We start from the raw sequence: 19767 nt of genomic DNA, 5'->3' as shown, positions 1-19767 counted from the left end.
GATAAGCATGAGTGAAAGACTGATTCTCGCGTGGCGGGGCAACGGCAGTCGTGAAATACTCGACTGGGTAAGATGAGACATGTTTTCATTCTCTTTTCTTGTCCCATTTGGTACAAAAACAAAGAACATCAACGTAACTATGTAACCGTATTCTCACATCTCACGACTCTAAAAAAGCGTTGGTAGGTATTCAATACACGATCAGAAAAAATGGGACTTTGTGAGGATTCTATCTTACCCCAAGTAAGTACTATGAACATGGGTGTTATGTTTCATGTCCCTCCTACACGCTTCCGAGTTATCACATGTTTAACTGCGAAGGCAATTTGTGAAACTTCTAGCCATGCATATCACTATTGGCAGTACTAACTAGGTAAAAACACAAACCTTTAGATCGTGATATCTGTATAGTAGAGTGGGGAAGAGCGGACACCTTTAGCACATATTATCTAAATATATTCTTCTTATAGAACAGGCACCCGAACCGATGTGTAATGGCATAGTTTCGTTTGATTGCTTGAAATGAGTGATCACTAACAGATTGTTTAAAGTTTTAGCAATCCAAAAAAATCAGTTACATACGTGGTAACTAGTAAGCTGGCACGAGGTGCATGAAACAAAACACCCGTGTTATAACGACTGTTGTTGCCCACCATGTGAGGCTAAATCAGTTACATACATGGTAACTTGCAAGCGGGCACGAGGATTCGCACAAATAGACGTGTTTAAAGGGGGGTTCTAAAAAAAAATTTGGCTTGAACAAAAAAAAATGGCGAAAACTGTAAAACCCCCCCGTTTTACAAACTTATTTAAATGTTTAAATTACCACGTACGTTGTCATGTTATTGGGTTACGACGGCGAAGCTTATTTTGCGACGTAACAACAATTTATATGTGGTTAATTTTCTATCCGGTATTAAGTGGGCCCCTAATTCGTGTGGCCCCCCCCCGCGGCTGCGTGGTTCGCGGGGTCGATGATACGCCCCTGTATCCCTGGCGTAACCCGTTGTCTCATATCTATAACACAAAACTTGAACGGCAATATATTTAATATACGAACAGCTTCACCTATACGAGTATATTTAAAAAAAGTCTATATTTTTATATATACAAGTGCATGAAAAACCAGTGTTTTAAAATACAAAGCGTACTTGAAACATATATTCGTAAGCAAACCAATACAGGATGACATTGTCTATTGAAGCTGGTATAATACAGTTGAATACAATATAGAGAAAAACATGCTAAAGATCTGTACACTGTTACACAAGTTTTGAACTTAAAAATTGTTGATTTTTGGTGGGTATAATATATATTATGACAGCTATGTTAATTAGGTAACTGGTTAGTTAGGTTAAGACTGATTAAATAGCAGTTTATGTGAAGGCATTCTGTAACTGAAATACAGAATGGAAATTGCAATTGTACCGCTTTTTTAAAACACCGCGAAATAGAAATATATATTTTACTGCATTTACAATTACTAAAGCAAATAATTTTCTGCTTGTAGTCAGTAACTGCATGAGTAGATTACAAAATATAGGTATAGTAGGGTGGGGTAAGATGGAACGTGTTTTCCCCTTCTAGTAGTAAACCAAAAATATTTACAGAATTATATAACCCTAGCCCAGCGCCTCTAAAAAAAATTGTTAATTGTTTAAAACACGATCAGGAAATATGGGACTTAGGAGCTAACGGTATCCCATCTTACCCCATAGTTCTATTCTACAAAATAAGCAACATCAAAATTTTGGAAATATAATTTGCGTTTCTTTGGAATTTATCTTTTTGGTGCCTTGATAATATAATGTCAACAATTCAAACTAAACAACATAATGTATTTGGGGTGTATATGGGTGAGGTCATACTGCGAGAAATACCAGGGAACATGGGGGGTTTAGGCCAGAGTTGACCCCTTACCCCAAACCATAGCGTGTTCTATTTTATATGGGTGAGGTCCTACAGCGTATGCTAGGAGACCAGAGTTGGCTATTACCTTTATGTTTAAGTTAGTATTTGTCAGTTTAAATTGTTGGCTTTAATTAAACACTAACCTTTTTACAAACGTCGTTGTTTAAAAACCAAAACTAAACTATTATATTTTAACATTAAGTGCAGAGTGCAGAATAGGCCTGTTGTAGCCAAATTACTAATTAAAATATCCATATACTAAATAAACAATTATTTGATAAAAAAAGAATAAAACTTATGCACAGTTTGGTGTTCAGTGCAAGAAAGGAATAGGAAAGATCCAATTATATATAGTGTTATTTTAATGTTTAAATATTTAGTTCTTTTGGGTTTTTCTATTAAAAAAATAAAATTTTCCCAAGAAAGTTTTTAAACTTTTGAGTTTCCATCAAGTATGAGTTGAGGAGAGGCAAGATTACTCAACCGTGACGGACTTGGCAAGGTTGCGTGGAAAGTCAACCTAAAATAGAAATGTTATAAATAGGAATAAATAAATACAACTTGCCTATCATCGCATGGCTGGTCAACGACAGTCATTATAACATAGGTGTTGTTTTATAAAAACTTGTGCCCGCATACTAGTTACCACGTATGTAACTTTGTGGGTGATTGCTTATTTCTTATCTGTGGGTTTTCTTAAAGCTGACCAATTAGACAACATATTACAATTAGGTTGGAGTAATTACCGTTAAGACACAAACATTGACAAAAGTCGTATCATTGAACCTCTGGTTACGATACTAGCGCACAACAACTGAGCTACGGCACCAGAAAAACACAAAAACAATGCTTTATAATATTCTATATGGGTGAGGTCCTACAGCAGGGCACACCACCAGGGATTTAGGCCAGAGTTGGTCCATTACCCCAACATTGTATATGCACATTCTATTCTATATGGGTGAGGTCCTACAGCGAGAAAACACTATGGGAACCTAGGATTTAAACCAGAATTGGGCCTATTACCCCAACACTACTTAATACTCACATCAAGTTCCTTTAGCTGGGCAATATGGAAAGATAGCAACTGTAGTGGGATCACTGTTAGAATTCCTTGTAGACAATCAACAGTGTGCGGAACTTTAAGTATATGGGATGCATATTTAACGCTGTCCTGATCATCGCTCTCGCATATTATTATTGGCCGGCCCTGGAAAAATATGTTTATAGCGTCACATTTTCGAAATTTAACATTTTTAGAAAACTAATTTGTATATATGTATGCTGTCATGGGCCTAATTATTATTAAATTTTTTTCTTTAATCTTTTAGTTTAAACATTTGTTTTAGCTATTAAAAAAAGAATTTTTAGGTTTTTAACATTTTTTTAAAGTTTTCACAAATTTTCTGTTCAGTTTTTAGTTTTTTTTAATTTCTCATTTAAATCATCCGAACTTACATGTCTTGCTACTACTTGTTGCAATGCATTTTGAACTTTGGAATAAACGTGATCCTTGGATACTATCATCAGTATCGGCATATCCACGTCAACCAAAGCTAAAGGCCCGTGTTTAAGTTCCCCAGCTAATATCCCTTCACTGTGCATGTACGTTATTTCCTTGATTTTCTGAAAATGAATAAAAATATTAAGAAAAAAAAAAAAATTTTTAACTTTTATTAAATTATTTTTAAAAAACTTTTTTTTTATAAAAAAAGGTTTAGGAACTTAAAAATTAAGTTTTCTGATTAAAAAAATGTTTTCTGGAACTAAATTAGGAAAAATTAAAAAGTTATTACTTCATTTTTTCCAATAACTTCAAAAATTAGGTTTTAAAGAATTGTGAAAACTTAACCATTTTTTAAAAATTAGACTTGAAATATATTTTACAAATTATTACAAAAAAACGGTTCTAAAACATATATTTAACATAATACACTTACCAAAGCCCCCTCTAAGCAAGTAGCAAAATTGAATCCTCTCCCCATGACCAACAATGACTTTTTCTTATAAAGAGATTCCGACAATTTCTGGATCTCAGAATCCAAAGACAAAACTTCTTTGATTTTTTCTGAAAACGAAATTCTGTTATAAAAATAAATATTTTTTTTTCGTTAAAAAATTAAACAAAATTTGAGAACCTGAAACACAATTTTTAATGACATAATGTAGTGGGTTTTAATTTAATAACTTTCATACAGGTAATATCCTTGCGTGGTGGAGCAAGGACAGGATTTTTTACACATATTTAATTTATGTATGGCTGATAATTTAAACAACCCAATAGTGACCACTGGGGTGGAGTGTCTTGCCCAAGGACACATACGCCCACAATGGTAGCAGCGGCGAGCCTTGAACCCTTGAATTTTGTAGGTGTTATTAAAGGGCCTTGTTTCAATCTTGATGTTTCAATTTTGACTCGCCGCAAAACCACTAAGTTACATTAACAAAGTGTCAAACATCTTGGCAAAGTCTTAAATAAATAACAAAGTGATTTAGGTTTCCACCAACACAAGTGTAAGAGCACACGGCATTTACATTTATATAGCGAATAAATGCGTGTATGTGTATTGTATTTATTCTCGCGTGGCAGGGCAATGACAATCATTATAACACGAATGTTCTGTTTCATACACGTCATGCCCGCTTACAAGTCACCACGTATGTAACTTTGTGCGTTGTTGTGTTTCTGTATGGCCGACAATTTAACAAACCCATAAGGGATGGTTGGAGCAATTGCCGTTAAGCGCCTTGCCCTCTGACAAATACACACACAATGTAGCAGCGACGAGCCTTGAACCCATTACCTCTCAGCCAGAGGCAGGCGATCTAACCAACTGTACATTATTATACAAACCTGGCAATTCCTTAAGTCCGTTAACGATTTCCAAATATCGCTTCCTTTTTGAGAATCTGTCTTCTGACATCATAAGTGCAAACATGACAAGTGCCACGAACTGACTTGTGTACGCCTATGTTGTGAATACATGAGTGAATGTTACTTATTTATCCTTACGTGGCGGGGTAATGACAGTAGTTATAACACAAATGTTTTGTTACATATACCTCATGCCTTAACAAAACCACCACAGTGTTTAACTTTGTGGGTGATTAGGAATATTTTTATTCATCAACATATTTGGTTGTTTTTTGCGTTTTTTTAATTTTAATCTAATAAATATTACTAAAAGAAATATTAAAGGTAAAATAATGCTAAATCTAATAATAATTAATGCTAAATTTAAGTTTAATAAAAAATATTAAGTTTTGTGTCTTAAAAAAATAAATTAAGAAAGTTGTTAAAACCATTTTACCTTGGTGCTTGCCACTCCTATCTCAGGTCCAGCATTAATATGAACTCCACAATCTGTTAACCTTGATATAGAGCTTCCCACAGTGTTGGTGATCCCAACAGTAAGCGATCCACGCTTCTTACAATAATGCAAAGCCATTAATGTGTCCGCTGTCTCACCAGATTGACTGTGAAGAAAATAAAACTAACTGTGAAAAAAAACTAAAAACTTTTCAGGCAAAAATTAAGAGATATTTATTTTTTTAGTGTAAAAATTTTTATTTAAAATTTTTTTTAATATTTTTTTTTTAAATAAAAATTTTTATCTAAAAATTTTTTGTTTAATATTTTTTTTTTAATATATGTAAAAAATGGAGGTAAATAAAACTAATGATGAAGTCCTACCTGATGAAGAAGCAAACATCATCCCGGAAGATGGGAGTCTCGCGATCCAGGAAGTCGGAGGCGAGTTCAACCATCACTGGGAGTTCCGTCATCTCCTCGATCAACTGACGAGTCTAAAGTTGGTTTTGTTATAAATATCTGTTACATCATAATGTAAATATCTTTTAATGGGTAAATTCGGTTTGAATTTCCCACGTTTTAGTATGTTGTTTTAAAGTTGTAACAAAATCTGGGGTGACATTGTTAAAATACAGTTACACTCATAGTTGTCAAACATAGGGAACTTCATTGATTAATGTAGTGAATGCAATATACTTTGGCTCTGCTTGTTTGTATGGACACCCAACAGCAGGGTGAAATCTGGGGTGACATTGTTAAAATACAGTTACACTCATAGTTGTCAAACATAGGGAACCTCATTGATTAGTGTGGTGAATGCAATATACTTTGGCTCTGCTTGTTTGTATAGACACCTAACAGCAGGGTAAAATATGGGGTGACATTGTTAAAATACAGTTACACTCATAGTTGTCAAACATAGGGAACCTCATTGATTAATTTGGTGAATGCAATATACTTTGGCTCTGCTTGTTTGTATAGACACCTAACAGCAGGGTAAAATCTGGGGTGACATTGTTAAAATACAGTTACACTCATAGTTGTCAAACATAGGGAACCTCATTGATTAATGTGGTGAATGCAATATACTTTGGTTCTGCTTGTTTGTATAGACACCTAACAGCAGGGTAAAATCTGGGGTGACATTGTTAAAATACAATTACACTCATAGTTGTCAAACATAGGGAACCTCATTGATTAATGTGGTGAATGCAATATACTTTGGCTCTGCTTGTTTGTATAGACACCTAACAGCAGATTAAAATCTGGGGTGACATTGTTAAAATACAGTTACACTCATAGTTGGCAAACATAGGGAACCTCATTGATTAATGTGGTGAATGCAATATACTTAGGCTCTGCTTGTTTGTTTAGACACCTAACAACAGGGTAAAATCTGGGGTGACATTGTTAAAATACAGTTACACTCATAGTTGGCAAACATAGGGAACCTCATTGATTAATGTGGTGAATGCAATATACTTAGGCTCTGCTTGTTTGTTTAGACACCTAACAGCAGATTATAATCTGGGGTGACATTGTTAAAATACAGTTACACTCATAGTTGGCAAACATAGGGAACCTCATTGATTAATGTGGTGAATGCAATATACTTTGGCTCTGCTTGTTTGTATAGACACCTAACAACAGGGTAAAATCTGGGGTGACATTGGTAAAATGCAGTTACCCTGCCACCCCAGGTTTGGTGCCTATGCAAGTAACTCCAGGCACCCCCAACAACTTATGCTGCTATAAACTTACTGCAATGGCTGAATGATAACTTGTCCCACAAGCAATGATAATAATCCTCCTGCATCTTCTTATCTCATCAATATGATCCATGAGTCCTCCCAATACGACTCTCTCCTCATCCCACAGCATCCTCCCTCTCATCGTGTTAACAACCGACTCCGGTTGCTCAAAGATCTCCTGGAAAAGTCATCTTTATTAGAAGAGGATTTTTTCATTTTGAATGAATGGAACTTATTTCTCCTTCCACGGCAGGAAAAGGACAGTCGTTATAACACGAATGTTCATACACCTCGTGATCGATTACGAGTTACCACGTATGTTATTTTGTGGCTCACAAACCCATTAGTGACCACTGGGTTGAAGCAATTGCCATTAAGTGTCTTGCCCAAGGACACACACCTACAAACAGTAGCAACGACGAGCCTTGAACCCATTACCTCTGGGTTATATAGTTGCATGGATGCTAGCCATGGTACCTGACACAATGTTTATCACTAAGCACAAACTGGATTGAAGAAAATGTTTTTTTTTTTTAAAAAAAAAGGGAAGTTCCTCCATTTCACACTATTTTTAAAACATTCAATGAAACAATTTTTAATTTTTAAAATAACAGTCAGACAGCATTGAAAACCACTGTAGTAGAACCAAATCAAATAGATACATAACTAGATACCGTTCATAACAGCCAACTAAAACCACATAACTCGCACCTTCTGCATGAAAGATTTATAATTTCCCTTCATAATTTGTTGTAACTCCAGTTGTAGTGACATCACAGTCCTCGTTGTCGATTCGTTACTTTTACCTCGTTTGATTCGGTGTATCGATAATGCTGGAACATAACATGCAAAGTCATTTATCAGCTGTTTAAATTAAAAGTATTGTAAGAACACGGTCTTTAAATTAAATTAAAACATGGGTGCCTTTAGCTAGACAGCTATACAAAATCTTGAAACTATTTTTAATAAACACCAATTTAACTTTCATACACCTTTCCTCCTTAACTTCACATCCATAACTTCAACACCCGAAGAACTTTTAAAAAATTTAATAATTTCTCAGCTGTATTGAATACTTAACTTGTTGAAACACATAGATATACTGATATAAATATTAACTAACAACACATACACTGATACACACAATGGATTTCTATTACTTTGCAGTTCTAATGCATAATATAGACATATAATAGGTCACTCTGACTAACAGAGCCATGTTAAAGTACAACATACACTGTGCGAGTCTCTCAATACTAATATTCAAAAACCTAACTTTGCATTGTGATGTCATAATGAATAATAATATGAGATCAAACCACAAAAAGTCAATATTTATCTAAAAAATAAAACAATTTATAATTTTTAAGCAAACTTTCCATTTATTAAATTTAAGGTTCTATTAGTTTTAAAAAAAGGTAAAAACCGTTTTTCGAAAAAAAAAGTAAAATTATGAATATATGAAATAATGTTATTTGTCATTGCTGCTTAAAAAAACTTTGATAGACACTGTATAAAGAAATTCAAGTGGCTTATCTGAACCAGTGTGGACATGTTACACAAATGTTCGATTAAAAGACACTTTATAAAGTTATCGCAAACAAACTCGAGTTATTAAGTGAAATCTCAAGTAGGTACGAGGTGAAGGGAAATTTCATCCAACTTTTCAAGTATTTGCGCAAACAGTGAGCTTGGTTTTACAGGAATTGTGTAATTTGTGAGTGGGTGTGAGTCCAATGACTGACATTTAACATAGGGTTGCGATTTGTCAATAACCTTAACCTTATAACTTGAGATTGGCTGTACAATGATATATGGTACTGTGGGTAAGATGGATACTGTTGGCACATAAATCTCATATTTCCTGATCTTGCTTTAAACAACTACCAACGCTCTTTTAGAGTTGTGAGGATCCCTTATATAATTTTGTAAATATTCTTTTTTTTACCACCAAATGGAAAGAGAATTAAACAATGTCCTATCTTACTCCAAATCCTTATATTATGTATAAGTTCGAATGTATTTCTTTGGTAACTTTATACATTTTATCAAGCCATGTCGTGCCGCACTGTAGAACCCACAGAAAATAAAGTAGACTGAATTGGAGCAGTCAGTAATAAATTCTCTTGTCCAAAGACAAATTCGCCCACATAGGTAGCAGCATTGGGCTTTGAACCTGGACACCTTATGCTGACAAGGCGATCACTGTTACTACAATACAACTGCCTTATATAAAGATATGACTACCACACATGCACCCGCACAGGTAGCAGCATTGGGCTTTGAACCAGGACACCTTCGGGTTACAAAGCAAGCGTTGGAAACCACAATACATAAGATGTCACTAATATATATTTACCTCCGTTAACAACAGCAGCTACATCATCATCCTCGAGGAAAATAACTTGGTTTGTATGTTCTATGATTGCACTGCAACCAATGCAAACGTATAGCTTAAAATTACTCATAAAGACAGTGTATCTAATCTTGCAAAACCTAGGTATTTAGTAGTTTTTATGAAGTGTATTTTGCTGGGTAAACTTTAAGGAGATGCAATATAGTTTTTAAACAGCCCAAAAAGGACCACTGGGTTGGAGCAATTGCTGTTAAGTGGCTTACCCAAGGATACACTTACACACATACAGTGGCAGTGGCAAGCCTTGAACATGTAACCTCTGTACCAGAGGGAGGGCACTAACCACTTTGCCAGGCTAGATTGGCAATTGTAACCAATTTGTTTTCATAAAATAACATCACAAAAGCGCCTTTGGAACAGCATATATGTTTTGACACATAAAAAATTAAATTTGTGTACCACACGTTTGGAACAGCCATATTTCAACTTAAATGTGTAAAGCACACCAATTAGAACAGCTAAACATTTCAACACACCACACCTTGCATCAGAAGCAAAATAAAATTCAATTCCTTCGGTTTCTCCTTGTGTTACAAGTTCTGTTGTGCTGTTAAGTCGGTTCATTTCTACAGTAGCTTTCTTGGTGCCTGCATTTGTGTACAATTGAATATTTTAAAAAAATATCAAATCTGGACATATACGTGAAATGGTTTAGTAATTAATGTAAAAATTGTGGCTTAATTTATTAGGTTTGAATTACTTCACCAAATAAAATGATACAAGTTATTCAATATATAAATATTTAATTAAGTTTTTCTTTTAATTGGAGGTTGCACAGTGCTGAATGGGATTATAAATCTAATTGTTTGGTTAGATTATAGGCACCAAACCCGGGGTGGCAGGGTAGGCAGGCCAACCCTGGAATTTCTGCACTGCATTAATCAGTAAACATGATAATTGGTAAGTTAAAATTTGTTTCGCAGGATTGTGTGTCAAACTGTTTATAAAAGTCTGGTGCCGATGAATGAGGCTTTTTGAGACTTGTATATATATTCGGTATTTTACAATAAATTATATTATTACAATTTTTTATGTGAATTAAATCACAAAAAAACATCATTTAAAGTATCAATAGCAGGTGCTTTGAAAATAACAAACAGTAAAGTAATATAAGAAGCATTGCTTCATGCTTTTGAAATGATTGCACAAAAATAATTAAAACATGAAAGAGAAATTCAAACCAAAGCAAATGAAGAATTATTTCACAAGATCTTGAAAGCACCTGAGCTTCGAGATATTGTTAATATTGTAAGATTGCTTACTTTGCAACATACCATGCACCCATAACATGAGTTTAATTAGAAAAGTTTGTGATCTTCAATTTATTGCAAAGTATTTCAATTTCAAGACTTATTTGTTTTGTATAATGCGCGATGATTAGAAAATGCTTTAAAGGCCGCCATTTTCTACTTTTTAAATCAGTGCTTCTCAACCTTTTGCCATAACCCATTTATTAAACAAATCAACTTTGAACAATTTACAATAGCGTTTAAAAGGCCTTATATACTAAACTAATAAGTGAGCCAATTCATTAAACGGCGACCCAATTTCCGAAACTATATTTTACAAAATTTTTTGTAAAACCCATAAAAATATTTGAACTTTTACAAAAAAAAATCAAAATGCTTTGTGAACCACTGTAGTAGGCGACCCAACCAAATGTTTTTTAGATTGGTTCTTTCGCCTACTTCAGTCTGTGATCCAGGGTTGAGAAGCAGGGATCTAAATAACCGGTTTCAACTGTTTTATACAAACACAGTGCCGAGTTTATCATGCTAAGTTACCAGTGTCAAGGTTGTTAGTATCGTTGGGTGAAGGAGGTGTTTGAATATGTAACTCGCTTACACTTGGCCGAGCTGATTTTAAAAACTCGTTAAGTGACTTCACGCCACCTGAAACACTCGACCGTTTTGGATCTAACCAACAAAGCAGAGTTTGTCAGTTTTTATTTTAACATTTTGATGAAAAATTTGGGTTGTTGGGGTAAAATCCTGGCTTCCGAAAAGCATAATGCTGGCCTGCTATAGCAAAATGTTTGCAGGAATGTGGTGTATTAAAGTAACAAGGATTTTTTAATAGAAATTTATGTATCTTAGTTAATCTATATGAGTGAAGTCTTTGTCCAGCCAGATTTGACCAACTAACCAAATATTTGGTTATAGTGGCCTTCCTACAGTTAACTTACATACCACTAAACTAACATAATAGCAGTGGTGAGATTTTTATGAGAATAAGATGTAATAAACACAGATGAAAACAAAGTTAATATGTAACGACAATGATAATGCGAATGCTATTATACCATATTTTATATAGATAAAAGTATTATATCGGTACATGCCTGTATTCCTAAGATTTAAGCTTTATCTGGACACCAGTGTTAGTAAGATGGTTGTGATGGAAGTTAACAAAACAAAAACAACATAAAACATGCGGAACAAAAACAAACAAACTGCTTTGCCACGAATACTAGAAACATAATAAAGGCCTTTTGAAAAAATTATTTTGCACTGTAATATTTTATATGTTGTTTTATCGCCAGTCACATTATAAGTCTGAAAAGATTTTCTGTTTTTTTTTTGTGATCATAAAGAACCCAAAATTGACACACGGGGAGACAACATCACGGTTTGCCGGTAAGTGTCATGCCCACACATGCGCAGTCCTTACCACTGCCTGTAGTCAGAGGATACGGGTTTAAGGCTAGACACCGCTACCCTTGTGTATGTGACCTTGGGCAAGACACTAAACCGCAAACCCTGATGATGTCTCGCAATATGACAGATGAAACTTCGGTTCTTTAAGATAAAAAAAATTGGCAGAAGATCTTTTTCCGACTTGTACTATGTCCCAAAGAAACAACGTATAAAACATTACAGTTTGCAAAATAATTTTTCCAAAAGGCCTTTACTATGCTACATATGCCTGGCAGTAAACAATAATAAAAGTAACTTTTCACACTGATAAAGGCATTCTGAACACAACATCAAAATAACATTACACAAAATAAACTTGCCAAAACAAATCAGCTAAAAATCAAAAAACAAAACAAACACAGTTGACTTACATGAGCTGTACAGAATAGGAATGTTGTCGGTGGATAATTTAGATTTACTTCGAACACCAATTAACAATGGACTGCCTCGCCTAAAATAATGGAAACGTGATTTATATATAATATAAAAGTCCCATGTAGTAGGGTGGGGGGATATGGGACACCTTTTTATTCTAATTTCCCACTCCATTTGGTCTTAATTAAGAATATTTGAAGAAATATAAAATCGGATGCTGAAGACGCCGATAGACCTTTGTTAATTGTTTAAAAGACTATCACGGTATTTAGATAATGTGTTAAATGTGTCCCATCTCCCCCCACCCTATGTAAGTATGTGTAGCTAACTGTGGATTGTGTTATCGTTGGGTTGTTGTTATATTGTATAGCACTGTGGGGTAAAATGGGATACCATTAGCACATAAATCCCACATTTCCTGATCGTGTTTTGAACAATTAACAACGTTCTTTTAGAGGCGTGACTGCGTGAGGATGCAGTGATCTAATTATTTAAATATTCTTTGTTTATCAAATGAGGAGATAAAATAGAATGAAAACAAGTCATGGACAATCTTTCCCCACCTTACTATATTAAAATAACAGTTATATGCCTCAAAAAATTAAAAAGAAGTAATATCATAACACGGATATGGGGAACCTATGAACTGTGAGCAAGACAAAGTACTTTTATCTGGCTCACCAATAAACTAAAGTTTTCTTAGCTTGATTATAACTAATTAACTTTTTCGGTTATTTTCCATAACATAGCAATTCATTTGTAACAATAAATTAAAACAATTCATTCTGGTGGAAATGCCTAGGATTGTTTTGGTCAAGAAACAAACATTAATTGAAATATTTGCACTAAGTCTTAAAGTATATTATATGGTTCTCAAATAAATACAATCAATTTAATAAAATGTAGCTTTAATGGCACCTTAATCAAAAGGTTCCCGACTTTAGCGATCTAGGTATATTTAATATAGGTATATTTAACATTGAAATATTGACAAATTGTTTTAATTAAATTTACCTTGTGGCGATACATTGGCCTGGAAAATGACGACTTTTAAACACGAGAGCAAACGCACCTTCCTATAAAACAAACAAGAAACCACCTTAAGCAAATGTTGTAAAATATTTTTGATGTCATATGATTAATTGGAATGCTGATTAAACAAAGAGGGTTTTGTAAAGAAAACCATACGTATGTATTGCTATTTTGAATACAAGCACCAAACGTGGGGAGGCAGGATAGGCAGGCCAACCCTGGAATTTTCTATACTGTATTAATCACTGAACATTACAACCAATTCAGTGAAATTTGTTCCCAAGAACTGTGTGTTTAACTACCCCTGCCTCCCTTGTATTTATAAAAGTTTACTCCTTTTGTTCGTGTGTACATAAAAAATACCACTCAGACAGGCTACCAATATTTACAAAGCCATTTGTGAAACTTATGACGTAACGTGTGTACGTCATATAACATGAGTGTGCTAGTTGTAGTGACTCACAAGTTACTGTCACTGTTTACCATGTAAAGTATGGATGGTTTGGTTGTATGATTGTTATTCAACAATTTCTCATTACTTAGTTTCTTGTAAAACTTATACCAAGTAATATTGACGATGTTATCTTAGACAAATATTTAAAATAAACTTCAACAGTTAAACAAATGGATAGTTTTTATTATCAACGAGTAAAGTTCTGTATCAGTGTTTTTAACCTGTTTGTGTTGATCCAAACATTAAGCAGAACATTACAAAAAAAAAGATTTAATTTTTAAAACTACATTTTAAATAATTTTTCTAAACATAGAATAGAATGTAATAATTTAACTTTTAAAATTACAATCAAAAAGGTTTTTAAACCACTGTTGTTGGCAACCCAACCAAATCAAATGGTTTCAACCTTCTGGTCATGACCATAGGCACCAAACGTGGGGTGGCAGGGTGGGCAGGTTTACCCAGTAATTAATTCGTCAACGTTACAACCAATAAGTTAGATTTGCTTCACAACAATTTGTGTCTAACTATGCCTGCCTCCCCTGTATTTTAAAAAGTCTGGCGTTTTGGTCATTAACCAGGGCTTGAGAAGTACTGCCCTATAACAACACTGCATGTCAGAGCACGCAACACCAGTCATATCATGTTTCAATTCTATTTCAAACATTTAGTGACGCCTTTCGGAAGGAAGGTATTTTACGGTTATTTCAGCTTTGTAAAAAATTATTAAGAATGTCTTTAGTTTAACAAAGAAAAGATGCTACACCAACACACAATTACATAAGCTCTACAACAATAAAGACAAAAAATTCAAAGCCACCCCAGATTTGGCCAATATTTTAAGTTATAATAAAGCCATCAATCCTTAACCCACAAATATTTTTGTTGGCTTCCAATTATTAACTTTATAGATTTTAAGGTGGAAAGTTAATACACATATTATTTCTTACCAGCTGTTGGATCACCCTTTCCACCAATGTGTTGAACTGAATGTCCTCAACTTCCCTGTTATCCCACAAGTACTTGATCAACTTCGCGATAACTTCAGTGTCGGTTTCAGATTCAAACTCGTAGTTATGACTTTGCTTAATAAAAAGTTAATATATATAATTTCCGCAAAATAATTAAAGCTTATTTATCCTCTCGACGCTTGGCCCAACAGTTGTTATAATTCTGTTTTATACAGACAGGTGTTCTGTTCCATACAGTATTGTATGCTTCACAGTATTGTATGCTTCTGCAGTATTGTATATAGCAAACTAAGACAGGAGTTGTATTAATTCAATTGAGCTGCCAAAGATGCAGCTACACAATAGCCTGTCACAATTTCCGAAAACTTTACAGGATGTTATTGGTCAACCTTATTCAGCAAGCAAATTAAAATCTTTGCAACACCTTACTATATATTTCTCAACATTTGTTTTCTTGTTCTAATATAAAATACAGGGTAAACCCCCAAAAAATATAGAAATATAGGCCAACACTTTCTTTAAAAAAAAGAATAGAAACCATTCAGTTATCAAATGTGTTTAAATTGGTGGCCATTGTGGTCCAAGTAAATTCTGGTCAGCATATTATCTTTTAACAGCCGATGTCAGGCCATGGTTTTAGTTGGTTTTGTTGCTATGTAAACCTAATGTTGTAAATGCCCCACGTAAAGAAATTATAAATAAATAAAAACAAATGTAGCTGTTATGGTTTTATAAAAAGTGACAGATTCCCGATACCAAGTATCAGTATGTATAATATGTATGTATTATAAATCTATTTTTTTACCAAACTTAGAATGTCTATGTATGTATCTGTTTATACAACAGAGTTATATGGTTTGCTATTCAAAAGCGGGCATGTAAGTTGTAGATTGTAACTTAAACATAAACTTACCAGGAAAGTTTTGATGCTCTTGTAGTTGGTTAAGATCCCATTATGTACAACAACAAACTCTGGTAAAATATTGTTAGAATTAGGAAGCTTCTTATGGCAACTACAAGAGTGTATTATGATTAAATGTTTAGTTTTGGGGGTAAAGGGAACAATGGTTGCAAAAATAACAAAAGGCAATGCTTACAAAGTTACAATATATATATTAATATTACCTTTTTAAATATATACATATAAGGCAAGTGGAGCAACACATTTTTATGAGACAAATTTAGTTTTTATTGTTTACTAATTAATGCAGTGTAGAAAATCCTAGAGTAAGCCTGCCCACCCTGTCACCCCAGGTTTGGCGTCTGTGGTCACTCCTAACATTACCCCTATGCTGATTAATGCACCTCACTTAATACATACCGTTTCCATCATCTGACCGATGTGGATGGCTGTTGACGGAGTTCGGAACACCATGTGTTGCCCATCGTGTGTGCGCGATCCCAGCATGACTTGAAAACTTCAACTCAAAGTCAAGTTCCTCACTTTCTGTACGAAGAAAATATAAGTATATAATATGTTTCTGTTGTTGCTACCAGGTGTAATGGAATAAAGTATCGTAGTACGATGGATATCGTTAGACAAGCAAATTTCTGCTCATGGCCTTGTTTTACAGGTTTTGACACCAAATTGGTAAAGAAAATAACAAAATAAACAAATCTAGGTTAATTTGTTGATGTAAAAAGGGATCAAAAACTAAACGTAAAAAAGAATGGTCCCTATACTTAGTTGAAACTATATAATATTGCTTATAATATTCACATTAGTAATAAATCCTATGCACGAAAGGTTTTGAAAATACAAGAGCGGCAGTTTTGGTCAGATGCGCATTCCTATTAAACAAACTTGGATATAATGTTTATTAATTAACTCAGTGCAAAAAACTCAGGGTATGCTTGCCCACCCTGCCACCCCAGGTTTGGCGCCTATGTATCTCATATAAACATACTCAGAATTTTATCTTCAAGTGCCCCAACTTTCCCCCTTTGCTTAATAAGAACAGTTGGTTGTAAGTTTCCATTCTTTTCAATTGTGTTACCCCCATCTACTGCGATACCTGGAAAATGAGCAAAATTTAGCGGAGTAGCCAGTACCTTGGTTTTAATATATTATACGGCGTTTTTACAAGTGTTTGCTATTAATAAATTATAGACAATAAACAGCAATTGCTCCAACCCAGTAAATACTAATGAGTTGTCCAAATTATCAGCCATACGAAAAAAACAATCATTCACAAAGGATTGTTTTTACATATATGGTAACTCATAGGCGGACACGAGGTGTATGAAACAGAACACTTGTGTTATAAGGACTGTCGTTTCCCAGCACACAAGGATAAATAAATAACAAAATGCATTTACATACCAGCAGAGTCATAACCTCTGTATTCCAGTCGTTTAAGTCCGTTAACAAGAATCTCTAAGATATACCTTCTATCACGAGGTGTGCAGTAATTGATGTATGCAAATATACCTAGAAAATATTCAAACTAAGTCTAAAAACTTTAACATTATGTTCATTACATTTTATATTATATAGATATGAATGAAATAAAGCCAATAATACAGCAAATAAAATGACCTGTATATATATCTTACTATCAAAATTTTCATTTTTAGGCTCCGTACTGTGGCTCAGTGGTTAGGCACTTGTATAATAACTAAAAGATGCCTAACTGTCATAAAAGACAAATTCTCGTATCGCATGTTATGCCACACTGTAGCTGGGAAAATAGAATAAGAATATATATCTTGGGAACCTACAGTGCTAACAGCCCAGTACTTGCAATAGAAAACACACATATATATATAAATACAATATAAAACTTACCACACATGGTTTCTTGATTCACAGTAAGTCTAATTTAAAATGAAAATAAAAACAACTCTTTTCTTGTCTGTAAAAAAAGTAAACAGTATAAGAATACTTAGGGTAATCCACCAACTCTGGCATAAATCCTAGGTCTCCTGACAACCTCACCGTAGGATTTTATTCATATAGAATAGTTTTTAATACTAATGTACAATCCTCCCCATAAGTCAAATCGGACCAAAAAAAGCAAATTATAAATACATATTCTATATGAGTGAGGTCCTGCGGTGAGGTATGTCATGGGAGCTAGGATTTAGACCAGAGTTGGCTCATTACCCCAACACCCATGGTACAACTGCATGGACCTCACCAGATGGTGAAATCTGTCTCTTCCCTGAAGGTAAATATATGGCTAAAAATGAATTTGGTAAATATGCGGTGCTAGTAAACAAAGAAAACAAACACTAGAGGGTGTAAGTTAGCAACAAAGTTGTTAATCAGCAACATATGTTTAACTAATCGATGTTTGCCATATAGTAAATACAATAAATAACATGCCATAAAACACATATTATGCCAAATCAAATCTAATCAATTTTCTATTTAACAGTTTAAATATGTGGTACACTAACACTAGTACAACAGTACGTAACTTAAACCATGTTGATGCTACTGTTCAAATAGACACGATTTACTACATAACAAATATAAAGTAATTTTATTTAAAGTCAAACAAAGCATTTAATTGCATGGTTTATAAAAATAACGACTTAAACTACTGCTCTGACTTTCTAAACAAAGTAACCTCAAATTAAATGTTATTTTTAATTAGGGTTTTGTTTGGTAATTATTTTATAGTCTTCTTAGCTCCCATTGTGTAAAATGTTAAAAAGTTAGTTATTTTTTCTGCCATGAAAAACATTACTAGAATGCATTTACGATAACTTAACAACAATTTGGCTTGACTTTAATGTAAATAATGACCAATTTTATATGGAAAAATACATGTTACATGTATAGCTATAGGCTATTTACCAGTCTGCAGAGTATGGCATTTCCTGACGAGATCTCGCGCATGCAAGATGGTTATTTTTCGTGTGCGCGGCGCGTGCTATCCTCAAAAATCGGCGTGCAAACCATGTACATTTTCAAGCCACAATAGGAAATCCTACTTAATTTATTACGTATTTTGTTCATTGTTTAATTAATTTGCGTGCGTAGAACAAATTATGGCGGCCATCACCAAAAGTTTGTAAAAAAAATCGCTTGTGCACCTGACATACTCTGCAGTCTGGTAAATAAAAAAAGTAACGTGAATGCTAGATATTAAAATCCCAATCCGCGCGTATATACATTGATAACGAACAAACAAATTTAAACTTTTACTGAACGAAGGAAAAAACTTTTTTGCTGTTTAGGAATACGTTCCCTACACTTTATTTTTCTGCATATACTTTGTTTTAATGTATGTAGAACCACCCGCAAAACTAATTCTGTTAACTTACAACTAGTACTCGCCACGACAGTGCATACGACAAAAAAGACGGTATTCCAGTTTCACGCAACTTATACTCCGAACAAGTTTGCCCAAGAAAAACGTCAATTTGTTTGGTCAAGTCCAGCCTCCGAAACGCCCACAACCGAATCCGGTTTCGCGATTTCACGTCGCCGTTTTCGCGTTGATGCGAATACGTTGCAGTGTTGACGTCACAATAGAAAAGCACGTTACATGGATATCCTATAAAACAGCGCTTAATGCGAAGCGCTCATAGGAGCTCAAATTAAAGACATTTCATAATTATGGGAAAAGTTTTATTACAATTAAGAATGTTAATTAACACATATTAGTCAAGTATTAATTACAAGTTGTTTAAAAGGGCATCCCAACAAAAAAATAAAATTTGTACATACGTTTAATTTCACACAACATTTCAAAAGTTGTTTCGTTTTTAAAATTGTAGCTTTCTAGCATCCCTATCTTTATACAAATTTTAATTTCTTATTGGAGCGCCATTTTAATCTGGAAATTAAACAATGTACTTATTCCCATTTAATCGCACAAACAGAACATGGAAAAA

The 19767-nt window shown here is 34.0% G+C and overlaps 1 protein-coding gene across 2 annotated transcripts; it reads right to left on the bottom strand.

Annotated features, from left to right (window-relative positions):
• Window positions 1-1031: 1031 nt before the first annotated feature.
• On the bottom strand, window positions 1032-17852 carry LOC149726102 (glutamine--fructose-6-phosphate aminotransferase [isomerizing] 1-like). 2 transcript variants are annotated; one of them, XM_089889520.1, is made up of 20 exons: window positions 17708-17852; window positions 17243-17350; window positions 16827-16934; window positions 16241-16366; window positions 15833-15891; window positions 14899-15033; window positions 13477-13538; window positions 12459-12538; window positions 11176-11307; window positions 9873-9978; window positions 9335-9405; window positions 7687-7808; window positions 6986-7153; window positions 5606-5718; window positions 5223-5388; window positions 4766-4880; window positions 3852-3979; window positions 3370-3537; window positions 2960-3121; window positions 1032-2431 (listed from the first exon to the last, which is right to left on the bottom strand). In XM_089889520.1, exons 1-20 carry the CDS (start codon window positions 17712-17714, stop codon window positions 2387-2389), a joined length of 2181 nt encoding a protein of 726 aa, XP_089745646.1. In that variant the 5' UTR covers window positions 17715-17852; the 3' UTR covers window positions 1032-2386. The 2 variants fall into 2 exon arrangements, with proteins under 2 accessions (XP_089745646.1, XP_089745647.1); XM_089889521.1 differs by lacking the exon at window positions 11176-11307 and having other exon boundaries at window positions 17708-17850.
• Between the last annotated feature and the right edge of the window lie 1915 nt (window positions 17853-19767).

Source organism: Ciona robusta, chromosome 12 (genome assembly GCF_009617815.1).
Source record: "Ciona robusta chromosome 12, ASM961781v2".
NCBI lineage: Eukaryota > Metazoa > Chordata > Ascidiacea > Phlebobranchia > Cionidae > Ciona > Ciona robusta.
The sequence above is the reverse complement of the archived record's forward strand: the minus strand, read 5'-3'. Positions and strand labels throughout refer to the sequence as shown.

Bases quoted from the DNA above. Each gene is read 5' to 3' on its own strand.
- LOC149726102 (XM_089889520.1), bottom strand. The intron at 16,367-16,826 runs GTATGTTTATAT...TTCTTCGTACAG, and splicing joins ACTTGAAGATAAAATTCTGA to AAAGTGAGGAACTTGACTTT. The intron at 9,979-11,175 runs GTAACTTAGCAT...ACACAAATGCAG, and splicing joins TACTAACAACCTTGACACTG to GCACCAAGAAAGCTACTGTA.